The sequence below is a fragment of the Malus domestica genome, chromosome 10 (genome assembly GCF_042453785.1).
Source record: "Malus domestica chromosome 10, GDT2T_hap1".
NCBI lineage: Eukaryota > Viridiplantae > Streptophyta > Magnoliopsida > Rosales > Rosaceae > Malus > Malus domestica.
Genome location: NC_091670.1, coordinates 12,632,555 through 12,652,719, shown reverse-complemented (window position 1 = coordinate 12,652,719; position 20,165 = coordinate 12,632,555). Strand labels below are relative to the sequence as shown.

At 36.5% G+C, this 20,165-nt stretch overlaps 4 protein-coding genes across 12 annotated transcripts; 1 reads left to right on the top strand and 3 right to left on the bottom strand.

Moving 5' to 3' along the window:
• Window positions 1-655: 655 nt before the first annotated feature.
• Window positions 656-6,085, top strand: LOC114827565 (mediator of RNA polymerase II transcription subunit 11). Of its 9 annotated transcripts, none has more exons than XM_070806768.1 (6): window positions 679-934; window positions 1,023-1,070; window positions 3,253-3,611; window positions 4,683-4,914; window positions 5,007-5,123; window positions 5,694-6,085. In XM_070806768.1, exons 4-6 carry the CDS (start codon window positions 4,861-4,863, stop codon window positions 5,868-5,870), a joined length of 348 nt encoding a protein of 115 aa, XP_070662869.1. In that variant the 5' UTR covers window positions 679-934; window positions 1,023-1,070; window positions 3,253-3,611; window positions 4,683-4,860; the 3' UTR covers window positions 5,871-6,085. The 9 variants fall into 9 exon arrangements, with proteins under 9 accessions (XP_070662867.1, XP_070662866.1, XP_028965442.1 ...); XM_070806767.1 differs by having other exon boundaries at window positions 705-934; window positions 4,668-4,914; XM_070806770.1 differs by having other exon boundaries at window positions 720-934; window positions 1,028-1,070.
• Window positions 6,086-7,029: 944 nt separating this feature from the next.
• LOC139188555 (gibberellin 20 oxidase 2-like) lies at window positions 7,030-7,740 on the bottom strand. The gene is made up of 2 exons (XM_070806163.1): window positions 7,553-7,740; window positions 7,030-7,393 (listed from the first exon to the last, which is right to left on the bottom strand). Exons 1-2 carry the CDS (start codon window positions 7,738-7,740, stop codon window positions 7,030-7,032), a joined length of 552 nt encoding a protein of 183 aa, XP_070662264.1.
• A 633-nt stretch (window positions 7,741-8,373) lies between these two features.
• On the bottom strand, window positions 8,374-10,836 carry LOC114827563 (protein LATERAL BRANCHING OXIDOREDUCTASE 1-like). Its single transcript, XM_029109607.2, has 3 exons — window positions 10,105-10,836; window positions 9,348-9,678; window positions 8,374-8,940 (listed from the first exon to the last, which is right to left on the bottom strand). The coding sequence occupies exons 1-3, from the start codon at window positions 10,611-10,613 to the stop codon at window positions 8,680-8,682; spliced, it is 1,101 nt and encodes a 366-aa protein (XP_028965440.1). The 5' UTR covers window positions 10,614-10,836; the 3' UTR covers window positions 8,374-8,679.
• Window positions 10,837-12,023: 1,187 nt separating this feature from the next.
• On the bottom strand, window positions 12,024-16,497 carry LOC114827562 (uncharacterized). The gene is made up of 9 exons (XM_029109606.2): window positions 16,068-16,497; window positions 15,534-15,737; window positions 15,074-15,171; window positions 14,743-14,824; window positions 14,469-14,672; window positions 14,130-14,386; window positions 13,198-13,288; window positions 12,900-13,116; window positions 12,024-12,422 (listed from the first exon to the last, which is right to left on the bottom strand). The coding sequence occupies exons 1-9, from the start codon at window positions 16,254-16,256 to the stop codon at window positions 12,211-12,213; spliced, it is 1,554 nt and encodes a 517-aa protein (XP_028965439.1). The 5' UTR covers window positions 16,257-16,497; the 3' UTR covers window positions 12,024-12,210.
• Window positions 16,498-20,165: the final 3,668 nt, after the last annotated feature.

Sequence of the window (20,165 nt, the reverse complement as noted above, 5' to 3'; positions counted from 1 at the left end):
ACAGCTGGTGGTCCCTCCTTTATGGTATTTTGTCTTTTCCTTGTAAGAGTTGGTTTCATCCAACGGTTGGGTAAGTAGAGATGTGTTCCAATCGTGAACATTTCCCCCTCTAGGGTTGTATATAAGCTTCCTTTCACCATTTGGGAAAGGTATGAATGAAAATCAAATGTCTTAGTTTATTACTGTTTCATCCTTGGGTTCTATCATCTAGGTTAGCAGAATAAATTAGCACAAAATCACTATTTTGATATTATAAAAAAGAGTTGATTTTCAAACTATTTTTAACCTCACATGCATTCCTTTTTATTCGTAAACATTAGATGAATACATTAAAAAAAAAAAATCGACATGATTAAACATGGGTGTATAAGTATTATTTCCTTTTTCAAAACCAATGACATTTCTTAATGTTTTTAGCTGACAACTGGTCACAAAGTTTTATTTTTAGTTTTGGATTACCATAACGTATTTAAATTCAGAGACAAGTTCATGTGAAATGTCTGATAAGGTTTTTATCGAGGCCTGGTGTTCTTGTAAATGTATTTTTTTTGTCAAACTTGTAATTGTATTTTTGGATGATAGTTTTCTTGCTTGAGCGGGACACTCTTTTTCCCTTCGACCGAGTTAAAATCCCCATCAAATTTTTTATCAAGATGTCATCCTAATTTGTACGTTCTTAGATTATGTTATTACGCCTATGCATTGCCTCTTCGGTTCTCCTCCTGCCGCCGCTCTCTCTAAAACCTGAAAACGCTCTCTTTCCATTTTTATCTTCTTCTCTACTCTCGTTGCTTAGCGTCGTTCTTCCTCTCTTTCTCTCGACATCACGATTCAGACGCCCCACACACCCAAGAACCCGGAAACACCCAAAGCCCCCACCATCTCATCCTTTCGACCTCACAAACTGAAGTCCAAGCTCAGTCTCACTCTCTAGGTCAAGATTTATGCCTTGCATGTACCATTTGATTTGTTGTATCTCTATAACTACTTAAATTTTTCCGACGTTTTTGCTTGGATTCTAGAGAAGGCCGGCGTCGAGGTTGGTCTCAAATGATTGCTCAGAACCTCAGGTACCTTCTTGACCTATTGCGTATAAATATCTGATTCAAATTTGTGATTAAATATAATTGGGTTTTAGTAAATTTTTCATCATTTTGTAGATTTTTTTGTTTGAGTTTCTAGGTTTCGGAGAATTATTCGTTAAAATTCTGGGTTTTTTTTGTGTGATTTTCTCTGGAATTTAGTAACTTTTGTAGGCTTTGTACAGTTTGTCGATTAAATTTCTGAATTTGGTAGTGGGTTTTTGTTTTTATTTTGTGTGCAGTTGATTGAATTTGGTAATTGGTTTTTGATTTTATCAGTTGTTTTCCATCAACCTCTCTACTGAAATCCTGGGAAAAGTGAAAAGTTGTTGAAAGTGAAAAGTTGCAGTTTTCTCATAATGTTTACTACATAACTGCTCAAAAGGATTCGTGTGCATAGTTTTTGTGCTTGATCTTTTGGTGGTGTGGAAAATAATGCATTTTAAGGGTTTTGTTTAGAATGTGGAATTGAAATGATTACATTTTAGGCGATATTTGGCTATCTGCGTAGTTGTGGTCATTTCTGCATTCCAGTTGGGTTTATTTCATATGACATTATGCCAGAATTGTGTTAAAAATGATGCGTTTGGTCATTTGATGGTGTGGAAAGCTCTGCATGTAGGAATTTTGTAAAAAGAATCGAATGTAATTGCAATTTTGGGGTGCGCCCGTGCTTTTTAGTATAACACTGCCCATCAGAGTTTGAAATATTTGAGACAGGATGGTGCTTGGTTAAACTTGGAGTCTTAGGTCTGAGACAAGATGGGGAGTTGAAATTGGTTTTATATGTGGTTTGATCACATTGCATGCTAACTATACTTGAAGTAGTAAGTAGTCTCTGAATCTTATGGTTCATATTTGGTGAGTCATTAAGTGTCATTTATACTTGAAGTGGTATGTTCAGCATACATTTTTTCGTGGAACAATGTCTGTTAATATTGACAACCCCAGTTTGGAATGGATGAAGTACATTTATCAATAACCAGTGAATCAGTAGGTTGTTGCAGTTATAGGGGAAAGACCATACATGTACAAAGTCATGTGCTTGACAACTTTGACGTGTAGCCTAGGAAGTGATTTGATAAATGACATCAGAAAGTGTAAACTAATGAAATTATGTGGATTCTCATTCAACCTGACAGATTGGTCTTCAGATGTAAACAATACACGAATTTAAATGAGATCACAAGAATTGCAAGGCTTAGTTAAATATGACATTGAACTACTTTTGATTAAGTGTAATCTTTAATTACTCAGGAAGTGGAAATTCACTGTCAGGAATATCGAAGTAAGTTTAGTTGCGAGGTTAATGTAGACTACTAGCAATATTGTTATTCAATTGGGCGAGTCCCAATTGAATGTGCGTAACTTTCTTTGTTCATTCAAACTGAAGCTGATCTATTGTTTGAGAGAGCTAGGATAGTATGTGTTGTTTGGTTTGTGTGGTTCCCAGAAGAAGCATTATATGATGCACCCAAAAAGGGTTTTGCTTAACTTGGTAGATAGTTCAATAAATAGTGTTAACAAATCATTTCAAACCTCCAACAACTAAAAATTTGTTTTTACTCACTTTGGTTCTTCTTCATGTAAGTATATAGCAATTGCATCATGAGACTAAGTAGAGTTAGTGAGCTCGAATGTTTCAATTTCATCTTTCAAATAAGCATATAGCAATGGCATATGTTGGTTCTTCTTCATATAAGTCCACAGAAATACAAAAGCTGATGTTCTGTAGGCCGGTTTATTATGTTAAAACCATTGAGTTGAAATTTTCTGTAAACTTAAGTTTTCCAGTTCAGTTCATGTGGTTCGTTTAATGTATTATTATTATTTTTACTTTCAACATCATTTAGATATCTTCTAATTTCTTTGTTTTAAATTAAATATACTTAACTACATTTAAGTTACATGTTGCTGACCCAGTTAATTTTTATCCTCTATTTTCCTTCTCCATAACATGCCTTGAACATTGATAAAGAACAAATGGTTGATATGCTGAGAATCTATGAATGCACGAGAACTAAAGGCATGAGCCTTAGAGTATTGTAATATGTTGTACAAACACAAATCCTTGTTTCTTATTGATCATAAAGATGTAAATAGATTTTGATATAGATGTAAATATACTTGATTATATTTCATACATTTAACACAGATTTTAAACCTGCAGCATTGCATGGGCTAAGTTGCTTGTTATATATAACTAAAGCTCAAAATAGCCTAAAACACTGTTTGAACAATGTTCTTCCGTTTTTGACACTGCCAAATCTGTATTATTACAATTCTGCCGCCTTCCTTTGACACATGGGATCACACTCCTCACTTCTTCCTTCCCGGTTGGCTTCGACTGGAATCAAAATCTCTTGCTCCAAATTTCAGGAGGACTTCACTTCTTACTCAAATTGTTCCAGTTCCTCCCTCACTTCATCCTTCCTGATCACACTCGACATCGTTCCAACCTGAATCTCAAAATCTCAAAAAAAAGTTTCCAACCTGAATCTGACGACTACGGCGGCGCCCTGCATCGAGGTTGGTCTCAAACAATTCCTCATCATCTCAAGTACTTTCTAGACCTATTCATGTCAAAATCTTCTTCAAATTTGTGATTTAATATAATTGGGTTTTAGTAAAATTTTCATGGTTTTGTCGAATTACACGTTTAAATTTCTGGGTTTTGAAAAATTCTTCTTTTGATGGCATTTTATTTGAGCAATGTTGAGCAATCTGGATAGCATCGTTTTGATGAAATTTTGCATTTACTAAGACGTGCTCCTGGGGATTGCAATTTCATCTACTCCAAACAAGTAAATTCTTTTTAATCTGAATTTAGAAAACTATATTCGAATTTGTTTTACATCTTATTTAGTTGGATTTAGGGGTTGTGTTTTAGTGTTTCCTGGCCTGAGTTGTATATAAAGAAAAAAGAGTGATTTTTTGTATCCTAAAGAGATCATCGTGATCATAGACACAAGTCTGATATTTATCAAGTATGATGCCGAGTCCTCTTGCATTCATATAATTACATTTGTGAGTTGCTTTTCTGGGTTTTTGTTGATTTGTTTGCTTATCTGGTATATACACGAAGAGATGATGACACCGCCGCAAACATTATCAATATACATGAAAAACCTAACACTTGGGCCAATCTAACCATTTATTTTGAGCACAACACATCCGCAAAATAATAAAACATATGACAGCAGGGTTTTTTCAAACTTAATTTTTGTTGGCATGTTGTTTTTCATATAAGTATTGATTTGATTAATGCAAGTGCTTTTGGCATTTTATGACAAAGAAGAAGAAGAAGAATACTATGTATGCTATAACATTATGAGTCTGAGAGTTGAGACATGTATGGAGGTAAGCAACAATTATGTGAGACATGTGAATTGTATGGAGGTAAGCAACAATTATGTGACTTTTTTTTGCTAAAAAGATTGTGTGACATTTTGATGTATAACACATTACGAAACAACGAAGAATAGGAAGAAAGTGTAATATATGATCTCTAACTATTCGACTTTGTTCCAAGAGTTGTGTTAAGATGGAGAAAATTAAAAATATTTGAAATTCATTTTTGAGTAGGTTCTCATTCTCCAGGTGAAATCTAGATACCAATTCTCAAGATCAGTGGAGCGACAAAGTGGCATATGAAGCAGGCCTCTTGAGTGTAAAATTATAGAGCCCAAAGCCCACTAAAACCTATCACACTATCTCCTTTCTCTCCTTTTCTCATCTGAAAAAAACACTCTCTAAAGCAAAAATTCAAACAAACTCCATGGATTCGCAGACCCAGAACACCTCGTTGCAGAGACTCCAAAACGTGGAGAATGTAAGCAGTCAACTACTCAATTCCAATTCCACATAGGAGTTTGATACCGACGAGAATTTGAATTTTTATTTAATTTTTGGTTGGTTGCACAGAGAATCGTTAAGGTTTTGGAGCTAGCAGGAGGCGTCATGGATGAGCTTGCAAACCCTAGCGGTCCCAGAAAGGAGTACATCAACAACCATTGCCGCGAGTTCATGCAATTGATCAAGGTCTGTTTTTTACAAGCTCAGAGTAGCAGCAGCTAGGGGTATCGACTGCTTCTGTGTGTGTATATACATATATGTTTATATATAACTTAAAATTTGTGTAAGCATGGAGTTTTCATGGAATTTGGGATTTGGGAACTTTAATTGGACCCATGAATTAAATCCTGCCACGAAGTAGATTGCAAATTTGGAACTTACAAATGTTAGGAGGGGGAAATTTTGGGACTAGAGTTTTTGGGGTCTAGAAGGTTCTGGTTTTTATACTATGAATTGAATTAGGTACTCTTTGATCGAGTTGCTTGAAATGCTTTTTGAATTTTGGATGAATAATCGGAATCTAGTCAATAAGAGTAGTATCTAAAGAATTCAGAAACTTTGTGGAAGAATCAACAAAAATGCCTAATTTTATTTTGGTATGGGAATAGTTTTTTGGTGCAAAAAGTGAGAAATTTTAGGTCTGGTTGAGTAGGTTGGTTGCAAGAGTGGATTATGTACTTGCACTTTCTTATTTTGGCTCAACTGTTTTGTGAATCGAGGATGAGGATTTTGGATTATTTTTCTTTTGTGCATCAGGATATTCAAGTGGCACTACGGGATGAAATTAAAAGTGCATGCGATTACCGTCCATTTGAGAAGTGTGATTACAGTTCAAGAATAGCTAATGAGATCTGTTGCAAGAAGCTCGAGTATGTCATGTCACAATTGGATCGAATGAAAGAAACAATTGATGAGTATCATAATGCAGTTTGAAGATGCATGGTAGACTTTTTGCAATCCATTCTCTTCAGTGTTCCAACTTTTTTGTATCAGACTTCTAGAATATAATCACATGTTCAATTTACTAAATTAGATTGTGGGGAGGAATGAGGGAAACTGGGCTGTCAATTTATAAATGGGCAGATGTTTTTGTGGATTCTAATTACCGTTTAAGGTTCATGCTCAATAGATGCACATGTTCTGTGTCACGTTTGTTTGATTGCGTATAATATAACTTGTGTTATCGTTTTCATTTACCATGAATAGCCTTGCAGGTAATATTACTCCAAAGCTTTTCCAGTTTTACAATAAAATTGATGATCTATGTTATATTATTTATATTTGAGACTTTTGTGAACTGCAATTAAGAAGATTGAAGACGTTCTGTTGTGCTGTTTCTAGTTAAGGGCCTAGTAAGGGTTAGAGTTTAGGGTCCATGAGAGCAAAGAAGCTTATACCTTGCAGATCATTCTCAAAAGGAAAACCAATGAAAAGGGTTTGAAAATTTTGAATTTTGAATTTTAACGATAAGGACAAAATAAAAGGTAAAATGATTAGTATCATAATTGAATTTTTAGTGTAAAAATATGGTTTTTCGTTAAAATGAACAGTACCGGGAGCTTTTCATTAAAGTTCCATTTTTCAAAAGGATCTGGATTGCAAAGACCAAAAATATTGAAGGCGTTCTGTAGTGCCGTTTCTAGTTGAGGAGGGTTTAGGGTTCTAGAGCGCGTGGAAGCTGATACCATACACTTTTACGCATCATTACACCCTTTGCAAAAGGTCTTGGGTGCACAGAACCAAAAATATCGAGGACTTTCTGTTGTGTCGTTTTCAGTTGAGGACCTTATTTAGTTGTCTTACAGATATTCTTTAGTTTTTTTCTTTGTGTTTTGGCTGATTAATCGCCCCCTCTGATCACAAAGGTTGTACATCATCTTTGATCTGATCGAAATAGGATTTGGTTTGTTTATATTTAAATAAATTATATATATAATATGTAATTTTTCATCTTTCTTGGAAGACTGACACACGAGCGATCAGTTCGATCAATTTCTTGGACATAACAGCTTTAGCTAATTCAACATGTTTGATTGAGTTCTACCATGGTAGCCATCTATTAGAAAAGGATCCATTTGGAAAACATCAAAACCTAGAAAGTAGCTTTTAGGTTTTGGTTTGTATTGCTTGGATGAGGATCCTGAAGAATGTCACCAACATTGATGATATAGGCATTTGGGGTTATCCACTCTCCGTCTGCTTTTCTCATCACCTCCAGTCCTCCGACATCATCCTGAGACAGCACGGTTAGAGCACCGCTGTCCTTGTGGCGACCAACACCAATAGCTAACTGAGGGGAAGGGCAAGGTGGATAGTGATTGAGCCTGATAAAGCTTGTCCGGTCTTCGAAGTAGCTGTTGAACCTGTTTTCTGGCAAGCCTAGGCTCAAGGCAATAAGTCCCAACAACTTGAGAGCTAGTTTTTCTACTTCTCGAGCGTATTCATCACACAGCACCCTGGTATTAGATCTTACGAGTCCAATTCCAAATTTGTGTCTAAAGTAATTATGTTCACTCTCCTCTTAGTAATCAACTAATCATTGAGTTACCGTGGTTCTGGAAGTTGCTCAGGCCATTGGTTCGTTGTCCTCAGGATCGGCTGAAACAGGCATTAACATAGGTTTCTCCACTGTGAAATCGAACACCTCCTTCCAGTCTCGTACGTTCTTGGTATGCTCAGTATCGTAGTAACCCAACACAGTTTTTTCATCCCTCCAAATTCGCCTTTTCTCCTCCGAAGGCAGATCAAAAAAACTTCCGAGCAGCAGCCTCAGTCTTTCCGAGCGTATCCAGTTGTACTCCATGGTTATCACTTGGAAGAACCCCCTGTCTTTGCATGCTTGCCGATCTCTCTAACAAGTTTTTCAATGGCTTTCGGGTCAGAAGAGTTGTCTGGGGAGTTTACGGGAGACAGGTCAATCAATGGTATGCCATCAGCTTCGATGATTGACAGTTTTGGTCGGTGCTCGGGATCTTGGATGAAAGCTGGATTAATCTCTCCCATGGATGGCGATTTTGATTTGGAAGGACAAGGCGAATAGTGGTTTGAGTCTGATAAAACTGGTCACTTCTGGCAAACCTAGGCTCAATGCAATCTATCCAATCAACTATAGACCTAGCTTTTCGACCTCTCGAACATACTCTTTTCATCCCTTCTAATCTTCCTCTTCTCCTCCAAGGGCAGCGCAAAGAACTTCCGAGCAGCAGCCTCGATCCTCTGGCGCTTCTCCAACAGAACCCTGTGGTTGATCACTTGGAAGAAACCCCAGTCCTTACATGCATTGCCTATTTGTGCGATAAGCCTTTCGATGGCTTTGGGGTCGGAAACGGAGAGTTTTTAATCACGTTTAGCATGAACTTAACAGTGATCATTACAATGCGAAAGGCTTGCAGTTCAAATTGTTAAGCAAGTTTACCTCTACACCTCAGGTCATGTATTCGGTTCATACTCCTTAGTATCGCTTGTATTAAAAGAAAATTGGTGATTGCTATAGTATATTTACTTCAAGGTTTGATTTTCCTTGAAGATTGCACTTAGATATCTGCCCCAGACTTGCAGAGAGATATAGAAGCTTTAAGTAAAAGTAGGCGATTTTACATGCAACTCACTTATTAGCAGTTACTGAAGCAGATTCCAAAGCCTCCAATCCGGTTACATAGCACGGTAATCACAAGAAGCGAAAAGAACTTTGCGTTGCCAGTTGCTACCGGTGATTAAACGTTCATGCTATACCATCTAGTATCTACTCCGGTAACTTGAAATGATGAATTTGGATGTTCTCCACCTCCTGTTTCTTGAAATCACTGCGGTTTCTGGTAGCGTAAAACTTTCCCCAGTTGTATTCCCTGTATTTGGCAGGATTTCCATCACTCAGTAGCTCCTCCAAGGGCTTCACCATCACATGATGGGCTGGGAAGAAGAAGAATGGAATTGAAAATCTCTCTTTCTCAGAATTCACCACCACACGGTGCTCCACGCTCTCATATTTGTCGTTGCTCCAAACCTGCAATTCACAGAGTGAACATACATATTACATCTCGAATAATTGTAATGATTAAAATTCACTTACAGTTCTTCTTCTTGTGCCAACAGAAATGCTTGTCGAAAATCTGGTTGGTCCAACTAAGAAAGGAATGGGAGAATATAGGAGTATTTCATACGCTTAAAAGTTCAAAACTTTTTCTTCATTTCTTTTGTTGTGCAAAAGGGTATTTTACAAGAACATCATTCATGATTAAGACATAGCGGGATGATTTCATTTCATTGAAACAGTTGTTTCACACATCGAGAACTTTAACTTTGTAGTTCAAAATGGTGATTTTCAAGAACAATCTCATTCGTAATTACAGCTCCATAGATACATATTTAAAGTTGTCATTTCACCGAAACTACATGGTTCATGAGTGGTACCTGAACAATGTCACCAACATTGATGATGTAGGCATTTGGGGTGGGCGTGACTGGACTCCACTCTCCATCTGATTTCCGCCTAACTTCTAGTCCTCCAACGTCATCTTGGGCAAGGATGGTTAAGGCGCCAGCATCCTTGTGCGGGCCAACACCTAGAGCTAGGTGAGGGGAAGGGCATGGAGGATAGTGATTGAGTCTGACCAAGCTCGTTTGGTGGTCTTTGAAGTAGTCATCGAACCTGTTTTTGGGCTGGCCTAAGCTCAGAGCAATTAGTCCTAGCAACTTGTATGCTAGTTTTTCGACCGCTCGAGCATACTCTTGGCAGACCTCTCTGCTCAAGGCAGTCAATTCGAGTACATAAACCACATGCCAAGGTGAAGAAAAACAATTAGCATAATGGAGTAAACTGTACATAAACCACAACAAGATATGCTAAAATTTGGTGGAGTTGGTACTAGACAGGCATCACATGCCAATTTCTAATCGCAAATAGTTTAATCTTCATGAATCCGAACTTGTAACACTTGTGAATCAAGTTCAGACTTGTAGAACTTGAACCGCTCGAGGGGACTCGAGCATTATGGAGTGGTGTTCAAGCACTCTTCGAGTGGCTATATTTCTAAATCTTCGAACCAAAGCAAATCCATAATCAGCCAACTTTACGCAAATCATTCTATAGAAGGTGATACTAAAAACTGAAAAAAAACGGAAATGATTATCAAACGGGCCCTAAAATAAACGAAAACAAATAAATTACCTGAACTCAGGAGGGTACTGAGGCCACTGATTCGTCAACACCCTCAGCTCCTCATCACCTGGCTCATGTGAAGCTGCGACAGCCGTCTGATCTTCCACCAAGAAATCAAACACTTCCTTCCAATCTCTAACATTCTTAGTGTGCTCACCATCATGGTACCCCAAAGCATTCACCATGTCCCTCTTCACCTTCCTCTTCTCCTCACCTGGTAGCTCAAAGAATTTCTTGGCCACATCCTCAATCTTCCTGCCCAGTTCCAGTGGAACCCCATGATTCACAACTTGGAAAAACCCCCAGTTTTTGCATGCATGGCCTATTTCTGAAACCAGTTTAGCATGGCCCGAGACGTCACTTGGCGATGAACCTGTTTCGCGTATGTCATCCTCGGGACCGGTGCGTAGAGCTGAGAGGTCAATTGTGGGGATTTCATCAACAAGTGATGAGTTTTTGGGCTTGGGATTCGGCCTCCTGTCGATGGCTTGGATGAAGGCCGGATCAACCTCTCCCATGGGTAAACCTGAGGTTCAAGGAGAGATGATGGTGGAGTTTAGTGAAATTTTGGGTGGGAGAAAGTGGTGGTGGTGTTCTTGGCATGATTTTGTTGTTGTACAATGAACCTAGACGTTTCTTGAGAGGGAAATAATGGAGACAGTATAGTGGGTAGGTGCTGCTGAATTGACAGGTATTCCTGGTAACATGTGGTTCTTTTTGAATTCGGATTCTGGTTGGATCATCTTGTGAGGATCTCGATAAATCATATTCGTTCATCGTACATTATCAGAAGTCATTTTAAATATATATATATATATATATATATATATATTTGTAAAATTAAATGCAAATAATACAAGACAAAAACTGATCACATGATGTACGATAAACGAACACAATTTATGAATTTCCAGAATCCTTACATAAAGAATTCGGAGAGGATCCGATTGGGCTTTTTTTATATAATGTCTAAATCATAATTATTGCCTTATTGGACAATATTGGTAGCTAAATGGAAAAAGATCATCTCTGAATCCCTTCTTCTTAATCCATCAAATTAGAGAATTCGTATTATTGAAATTTGATCAAATGACTACAAATAGGGAACTACTTTAAAAGTTATAATAAACTCAGTCGTTGGATTAAATTTTAATGGGACGAATTCCCTGATTTAGTGGATTAGAAGGAAGGGATCCGACCCTTTCCGTAGCTAAATAGGAGTGCATAGTTTGCAAGGTAATAGGAACCAGTACCACGTATGCTGATCTTCCTCTTTACTTTGTAAGTAAGATTTTATGTTCAACTTATATGAATGATGGGATGTACTAATAATTGACAGATTAATCTGAGTAAAAGTAAGAAGAGGAGGAGTGTGGAGGATACTAGTGGACACGTGCGAATATCGATGCATTGTGAACCTACATACTTATCAAAATCTAAAAATTACCTAAGCGCTTGTGCAACTGGTCTTATTATTTCTTCTAACGTCATGTCAAATTGCACCAAGCATCCTCGTAGTGGGGTCATATGCCAAATTCAATAATGTCGTGTAGAAAAATCAAAATTATACCAAATGGTTTGTCGTTTACATTAGTGAAAAGATCATTTTAGGCATTCAAGTTTATTTGGCCAAATATCGATTACAAATTCAATGAGAGAGCATAATGACTTACATGGCACGGATGCACCACTATTCTGACATACCGTGTCAATGAAATAAAAACGTATAAATTTTTTTTTTACATGTCTTTGTATCAATGGCATGGAACATCATGTGGTGATATAACCACGGTTTTTGCAATCATCTTCATCAAGCTTTCCATTACTACAAACTCTTGCCATCACAAGCAAACCAAACTAATTTGGACTTTCTTGTATCCGGCGAGTTAACAAAATCTCTTTCATGATTGATAGATTCTTACTAGAAATTAAAGCAACAAAACTTTAATTACTGCAAACGTATAATTTCTACCTTATTGTCACAAGTTGCTGATTGTTTTACAGTTCTAAGAACTTCAATTTCGTATAACACTTGAAACGATGTGAAAACTTAAACTCACTCTAAATGCCGACTATTTACAAAACTAAACAGAGAGCTTAAAGATTTGAGGTTTCTCACGCTGCAGGCATAGAGGTTGAAATGACAACGTACGACAAGTAGTGTAGCCCATCCTGGATTTTGCTCAAAGCTGTGGTCTGGTCATCACGAAGGTGTTTAGAGAAAGAACTTGCTTTTTCTTGGATCGATGTACGTGGGAGCACTTCGTGGGAGTCCTCAGAAGCGCCCTTTATGGCTGCTAGATAAGCTTCTGCAACATCAGATATACCTGAAAAGTTCATCAAAACTCAAACTGTCAACAAAAATATATTTGCTACATAAAAAGACATTGAAGGCCTCAGGAGTGCAGGTTATTGATAGGTTTAATTAATACACTATGAAACGGAATAATTAAGAAGTCAGTGTAAAAGCACAGAGAAAAGACATGAAGCTTTAGGAGTTGGGGAACTTAGGAATTAGGCCCCCAAACAATAATATATTCGGGTTCAAATGTTGCTGTATCTATGTGGATTATCTTCCCAATTGTACAACAAACTAGTCACCTAATAGCTAACCACTCTTCTTGACACGAAGAAGAAAAAAGAAAAAAAAAAAAAAAAATCCTAACCATTCTACCATTGAGCAATTAAGTAACAATAAGTGACTAGATCTGAGAGTACATTAATTGTAATGGCATATTTTCAACTAGGAAAGGGTAGTCAATTATGAGCATAAGCAGCACTAAACAAAGTTCAAGGAAATTAACCTGTGACGAAACTGCTAGACACTGCCTCCACATATCCTGTCATTGTTTGTGTTTTTGATCTGATTATCTTTGCTTTCTCAACAGAATCTTCAGGCCAATCGATATTCTCCAGATCGGCATCCACATCTTCTGCCTGAGTTTTGTTTGCACTAGATATGATGGATTTACCAAGCATCAACAGTTGAGATACTGCTGAACAGCACAATTCTGACAGCCTCTGCAAAAATATGATTACTTCAGAACTAATGAACCCATGTCAATAAGAATGCCATGGAATAATACAGTAACAGAAACGTACATGAACCCCCTCTGAGTGAAGACTCTCCAATCTACCAGTTGTTCTTTGAATTATATCGTTAACAGCTTGTCCTGCTAAGGCACTTGTGAACCTAAAAAGAACATAAGAAGAAAAGTTTAAAAGTCATAGTAACAATGCATGGTGTAAAAATAAACAAAACTAAGGAAGCATAGAAGACCACGCATGTTTTTACAGCAATATGTCAGACAAGATCACAAAATCACGAGGAACAAACGACTCCATTTCTTTTAATTGGACGCTGTTGAAATTGCTAAAAAAAATATGTACAGTGAGAAGGCTGATTAAAATGCAATCCAGTTTTGAAATTGGACATATCAGCACCCAGCAATAACTTTTCATAGGACTCCCCTGCTACCAGTCTCACCTTTAAAAGATATTTATTTTCTGAGAGCATCATGCATGTCAAGTCTGATGCAATGTTGGGAGCGATATGATCTATATGCACATGCACACATCTCTATAAGCACACGATTATAAAGAAATTAATTTTGAAATCATTTAGCGCGAAGCCTCAGATCTCCAATCAATTCAGATTGACAAGGACAGTGGGCGGGGAAAGGACACATCATCAACAGTGGCTTGGCAAAATGTTGTCTCAGTGTAACTCAAGACGGATGCGGCAAGTTTTACAATTGCTGAAATCAGATGATGTTGGCTTTAGTGTACACGTAGTTGTTTGTTTGTAAATTGAGTGGATAAACAGAGGGTAATGGAGCAACAAAGGTATGGCAATAAAAGAATATTGATTGGCCAGTAGATTTATACAAGCTTGAAGATCAGTATATAGTATTTACGAAAATCAGATGAAAGTCAATAAATCAATAGAACTAAACAGCCATTCATGGAAGCAAATAATCTATAAAAAGAAAAAGACAAGACAATAAAAATAGAAATTGAACAAAATATAGTACCCAGCCGCCATATCAGCAGCCTTGCTGACGCTTGAATCATGCAAACTCTTCATCTCATTGCTATTTCCATCATCTCCGGTCTTTTTCTTTTTGCCTTTGTCCAACTCTGCACCACTTCCATCCAACTCAGTATTCAGACTGAAAATCTGTTGCACCTGTTTAAGCTTTCCATCATAAATAGACTTCTGTTCTGATGACAACTTTCCTTTTCTCCGATTAAATAATAGCGCATAATGGCTGGACAAAGCCTCCAGTTCCTGACAGTGTTACAAAGGAACAACTTTAATACATTTTATTCCCTACGATAACAATATTTAACCTCAAAATTAAATAACTGACCTCCAACTGTTCTGGACCTCCATATATGTAGAAACACCGATCAAATCCCACTTCCTCATATAACTGATCCTCTTCAGTTTCCTTTTCAGAAAGTGTAGAATCCTTATCAACTTCTATACCAGTCTCTGTGATCAGTAGATCCAAAGTTTCCTTTCCTACAAGCTCAAGCACTTGCATTCCCTTTGATGTAAAAGCTTTTCCAGTCTGTACACGAAACCAAGATAAGCAATGATGTACCATTAGTTAACCAAAAAAGTAGCAAGGGAACGCAAACCTCTAATAAGGATGGCGCGGTAGAACCAGCACCTCCACCTTGCTGGATAGATCCCGCAAGGTTCACAGCAGAATTCTCAATCCTAAAGAACAAGAAGTTGAAAGTCAGGTCAAGTTTGTGTTTCTAATTTGGATTTCACACTTTGCACAAATATATCAACTGCATAATCTATGTTAGAAGTTGGAACTTAGAATCTTGAGCCCAATATTCCACTATCAGATTACTAATTCGTTAGTTTCCTGAGAAACAAGAGAAATCATGTGGACTGTAGCCATCTGCTAATTACTAAATTTTGGTCCAGAGAAAATCCGCAAAAATACTTGTAACATACTTGTGCACTAGGTCGGTACCCCCTTTCAATGCACTTCCTAATGCTTGCCACGCTCCTGTAGCAAAATTCTCCACGGAACTATCAAGCACTTTCAAACCCTGAAAGTAACGAAAATTAGCATGTTAAGTGGAGAACAAATGGAAGGCATCAGCTTTAGAGGATTGAAGCAAAATTTAAGATACAAACACCTCCAATCTAGTGAAACAGAAGTTGGTGTTAAATTATCCTAAATCAATTTGAGACATGTATAGAAATAGATGTGGTTCTTGTAAAATTTGCATTACCCTAGCGATAGCTAGATGTATGATTCAATAAGTACAACATAAGAAACAAACGGAATAAAAACATAAACAAACTCAGCATAACAAACTTCATGAATATATGATTGGCGTGAATGCATTAACACAAAAGACTTGCAGATATAAAAAAGAGATTTCAACTCCATAAATTTACAACTTGCCTGACCGAAAAGCGAATCCTCACTAGCTTTCTCCAATTTATCAAGAGCAGCCTTTCTTTGCTTTTCATGCTCATCTTGGCTCTCAGTGTCATCTTGGGTTTCCTTTTCAGTATCCCCTTCTTCCTCCTTGGAAGATTCTTCTGAGTCCTCAGCAGCTTGCATGTCGGCAAGGCTCTTCGCTGCCGTCTGAGCAGCCGCAGCCGCCTGCATCCAAAAACCGCCACTTCACAAACCGAACCACAAAATGCAGCAACCCTAAATTCTTCCATTTTAACTACATACATAAATCTCTGCATATTTTATAACTTTCAATTGGATAACGTCACTAAACTCTTAATAGCTTAAACCTACTTTCAGATTCGCAGTCGAAACAGTTAATTAACTCCGATATCATCTAAACCCGCCAGAAAGTATATCCACTAATCAACATTTCCCAAACTTATAAACCCTAATTTTCCAAAACACACCAAATCAGGTAAACTTACACTACAAATGCCGATGTAAATACATTTATGAAACGCTGGAGACACTTACATTGCGGGAGATCTCTTCGGCGGCTTTCTGGAGATCTGAGAAGACGGACGAAAACCCCCAACCTCCCCATCCTCCGCCACTTTTCGCCGGCGACACTTGTGCTTCAGCTGCTCCTCCCTTTGGTTCTTCTTTCTCTTCCTGTTGAGGACCCTTGTCCTCCTTGAGCGGCTGTTTGTCTTCTTCCTCCATTGCCGATTGAATCCACGCGCTTTCGGGAGAATGGAAGTTTGAAAGATTGATCGAAATGAAACCTTACCTCGCCATCTCCTTCATCGGCGTGCTTTCGAACTTTCGAAGGGAATCCAGCAGGTACACGACGTCACACGACGTCGTTTTTGGTGGTTTTGAGAATACGACATCCGTTTGGCACTACCAAAATACCCTGGTCTACCAAAACGGGAGAACCTTAGCCATCTAGTACTGCTGAATTGCTTTATTCAAGCACAAGACATTTTTTAAAGGGAAAATTAGATTTACATCATTCTTTTTATTATTCCATTGATTAAAATCTTATTCATTTTTAATTTTTGATCAAGGTCCTTGGATATTAAGAACATCATTAATTATTTGAATAATAAAATATTTTTTATTTTTAAATATATTCCTTTAGTGTCAAAAATGTTACAATTAGTATATTTATATTTATGGCTAAATTTTTTTATCATATATTTTTAGTTTTTAGTTTGTACCTATTTTTAATTTGCAAATATTTTTTAATTTGTACCAATTTTCTTTTCATTTTTAATTTGTACCCATATATTAGTTTCTTTTTGTTCCCATATTTTTTAAAGTTTTATTTGTGTTTGTACCCATGTGTATACTGTCACGTGACATTGTATATTTAATCAATGATAGAAAAATTACATATGGTATACTTATATTTTATGCCTAAACTTGTATCCTATATTTATATTTTGAGTTTGTACCCACTTTTAATTTGCAACATTTTTTTTTAAATTTGTAGTATTTTCTTTTTAGTTTTATTTTGTACCCATGTATTAATTTCTTTTAGCGCCTATATTTTTTTAAAATTCATTTGTAATCATAATTTTTAATCTTTTATCTGTACCCTAATTTATTTATAATGTACCCATTCTTCTTTATTAATATACCACTTTGTTATATGTGAAATGTACCAATTTTTTTAACACTATGGATACATTCTTTTGCCATTTATTATTTCTTATTTTTACATAGTTTTTATCCATTTATTCAATCAAAATGTTTGAATTTTTTTATTGTTACCGTTTCTAATAGTATTATAATGAGAGAATTTAAATTTATAGGATTATAAATATCATAAAATATCAAACAATTAATGTCAAAACTATAAAAATAAAAATATTAATAGTAATATAATGAGGTGTACAAAGTCAAGGGACCTTGATCAAACTTTGAATACAATTAAGGTTTTAATCAAAGAATGTTAATGATTAGGGATCGCATCCAAAATATCATTTTTTTAATTATGGCGTGTTACGCATGACTTAAACATTTTAAATGTATTTATATGAGTAAATTGACAAAAGGAAAGTCAAATATTTGAAGTAAATGAATAATCTTACATCATGCTAGAAGAAATCCCTCATAAATCAATTAAAGCAGCTGAATTCACATAATAAAATCGGTCTATATAGAATTTACATTAAGAATAGAGAAAATAATATTTAATAAACTATTGATTGAATCACATTATTGCTAGCCCATTGTGAGGCTAAGCCCACCCCCTTTCCCTTAGTGTAGATAATATCGTTTGTTAAAAAAAACAATCATTTGACAACTAATTTAATCACATTATTATCTGGTTGTGAAAGACATTTTTATAACCGGCATTACACGCCTCTTAAGATGTTTTGAACGTGTTTAAAAATAGAGAAAATAATATTTAATAAACAACTGATTGAATCACATTATTGCTAGCTTATTGTGAGGCTAAGCCCACCCCCTCCTCTTTAGTGTAAATAATATTGTTTATTAAAAAAACAATAATTTGATAACTAATTTAATGTAATTTAATCACATTATTATTTGCGTGCAAAAGATCTTTTTCATAACCGGCATTACACGCCTCTTAAGATGTTTTGAACGTGTTTAAAAATAGAGAAAATAATATTTAATAAACAATTGATTGAATCACATTATTGCTAGCCCATTGTGAGGCTAAGATGTTTTAAACGTCTCTTAAGATGTTTTAAAAGTGTTTAAAAATAGAGAAATTGAATCCATTATTGCTAGCCTATTGTGAGACACTAATTAAAAAAAAAACAAACAAACCACAAAAAATAAATATAAAAATACTGTTAAAATGACGAAAACAACTTATTGAATCACATTATTGGTAGCCTATTGTGAGGCTAAGCCCACCCCCTCCCCCTTAGTGTAGATAATATTGTTTGTTAAAAAAAAATCATTTGACAACTAATTTAATGTAATTTAATCACATTATTATCCGTGTGCGAAAAACTTTTTTTTATAGCCGGCATTACACGCCTCTTAAGATGTTTTGAACGTGTTTAAAAATAGAGAAAATAATGTTTAATAATTAACTGATTGAATCACATTATTGCTAGCCTATTGTGAGGCTAAGCTCACCCTAAGCTCACCCATTCTCCTTTAGTGTAGATAATATCATTTGCTAAAAAAGAAAAACAATCATTTGACAACGAATTTAATCACATTATTATCCGTGTGCGAAAGACTTTTTTTATAACCGGCATTACATGCCTATTGACACACCCCGACCCGGAATGTCCACTAAGACTTCGAATCGAGCTGCGCTGGCCGACACCTGGAAGGTGACGAAGCCATAAAGTGCGATGATGTGGAAAAATATGAATAAATTTAAACTTAAGAGTGCCTAAATACCAGAGTGCGCTGGTGAGCGGGAAGGAACCCACTTCACGCGCGATACAGAGCATATGTATAGTACAATAAGGTGAGATAATGATTATACCATCATAAGATACATCTGTGCTGAAAAGTGCCACGAATCTTCGTCAATACGGAACTCTACTGCTAGAACCTGGAGGGGTACAAAAAACAGAAAATGTGAGTGAGTGAAATAAAACTCTTCAAACCAATTCCAACTACCAAAGATAGTAGCCCCTCACCGTAATACCTGTTTAATTTCCTAGAAAATAACAGGTGTGACTATAAATCAAAACCATAACCAAAATGATAGTCTTACCGTTATGCTACATCAAATATCTTAACAGGAATGAGTAACCCAGGTGAAATAAACCAATAGGAAATGGCATGTTAGCCAGATCCACCCATCATGTACGGTTGAATCAATATCTCATCCCATATATGCTAGCATCTCATCACATATCTCATCATAAATATATACCAGCATTTCATCATATATCATCACATATATGCTAGCATCTCATCATAAATATATATGTTAGCATCTCATCACATATCTCATTATAAATATATGCTAGCATCTCATCATATATGCTAGCTCATAACATATCTCATCCTATATGCTAGCATCTCATAAGTCGGAGTCACCGGTAGTGACCTGTACGACATATTCATATCTCATCGCATATGCAATTAATATGTCAGCTGGATTCACCTATTGTGGCCTGTACAACTAAGTCCATAGCTCATATCTCAATTTGGCTGAAGTCATTTCTAGTAACCTATACGACACTATGCTTGCACACGAGTCGGAACCACTGTAGTGGTCTGTACGACAGGACTGGGTGAAAATGAATATGCTCAAGTACTACGATCAAGTGAAGAGTCACCTACGAGTCGGAACCACCTATAGTGGTATGTACGACAGGCCTGTGCACTTACCTTGAATTCAAGGTGAGTGTATGGTGCGGGAGGTGAACATTATGTGAAGGACTGTGCCCTGGCCACGGGCGGGAGCACTAACACCGGGGTGCAGGTTTATGAGCTTTAAATGCATCTAACACTACAAAAAAAGTAGTCATTACTGACGAATATTTTCTGAGGGCCCCAAAAAACCGTCGTAAACAACACATTTTGCGACCATAAAATATGGGTCGTCGGTAACATGACATGAAACAAATTTTTATTACCAACGTACATAATGTCCTTGGAAAAAGTCTCAAGTTTCGT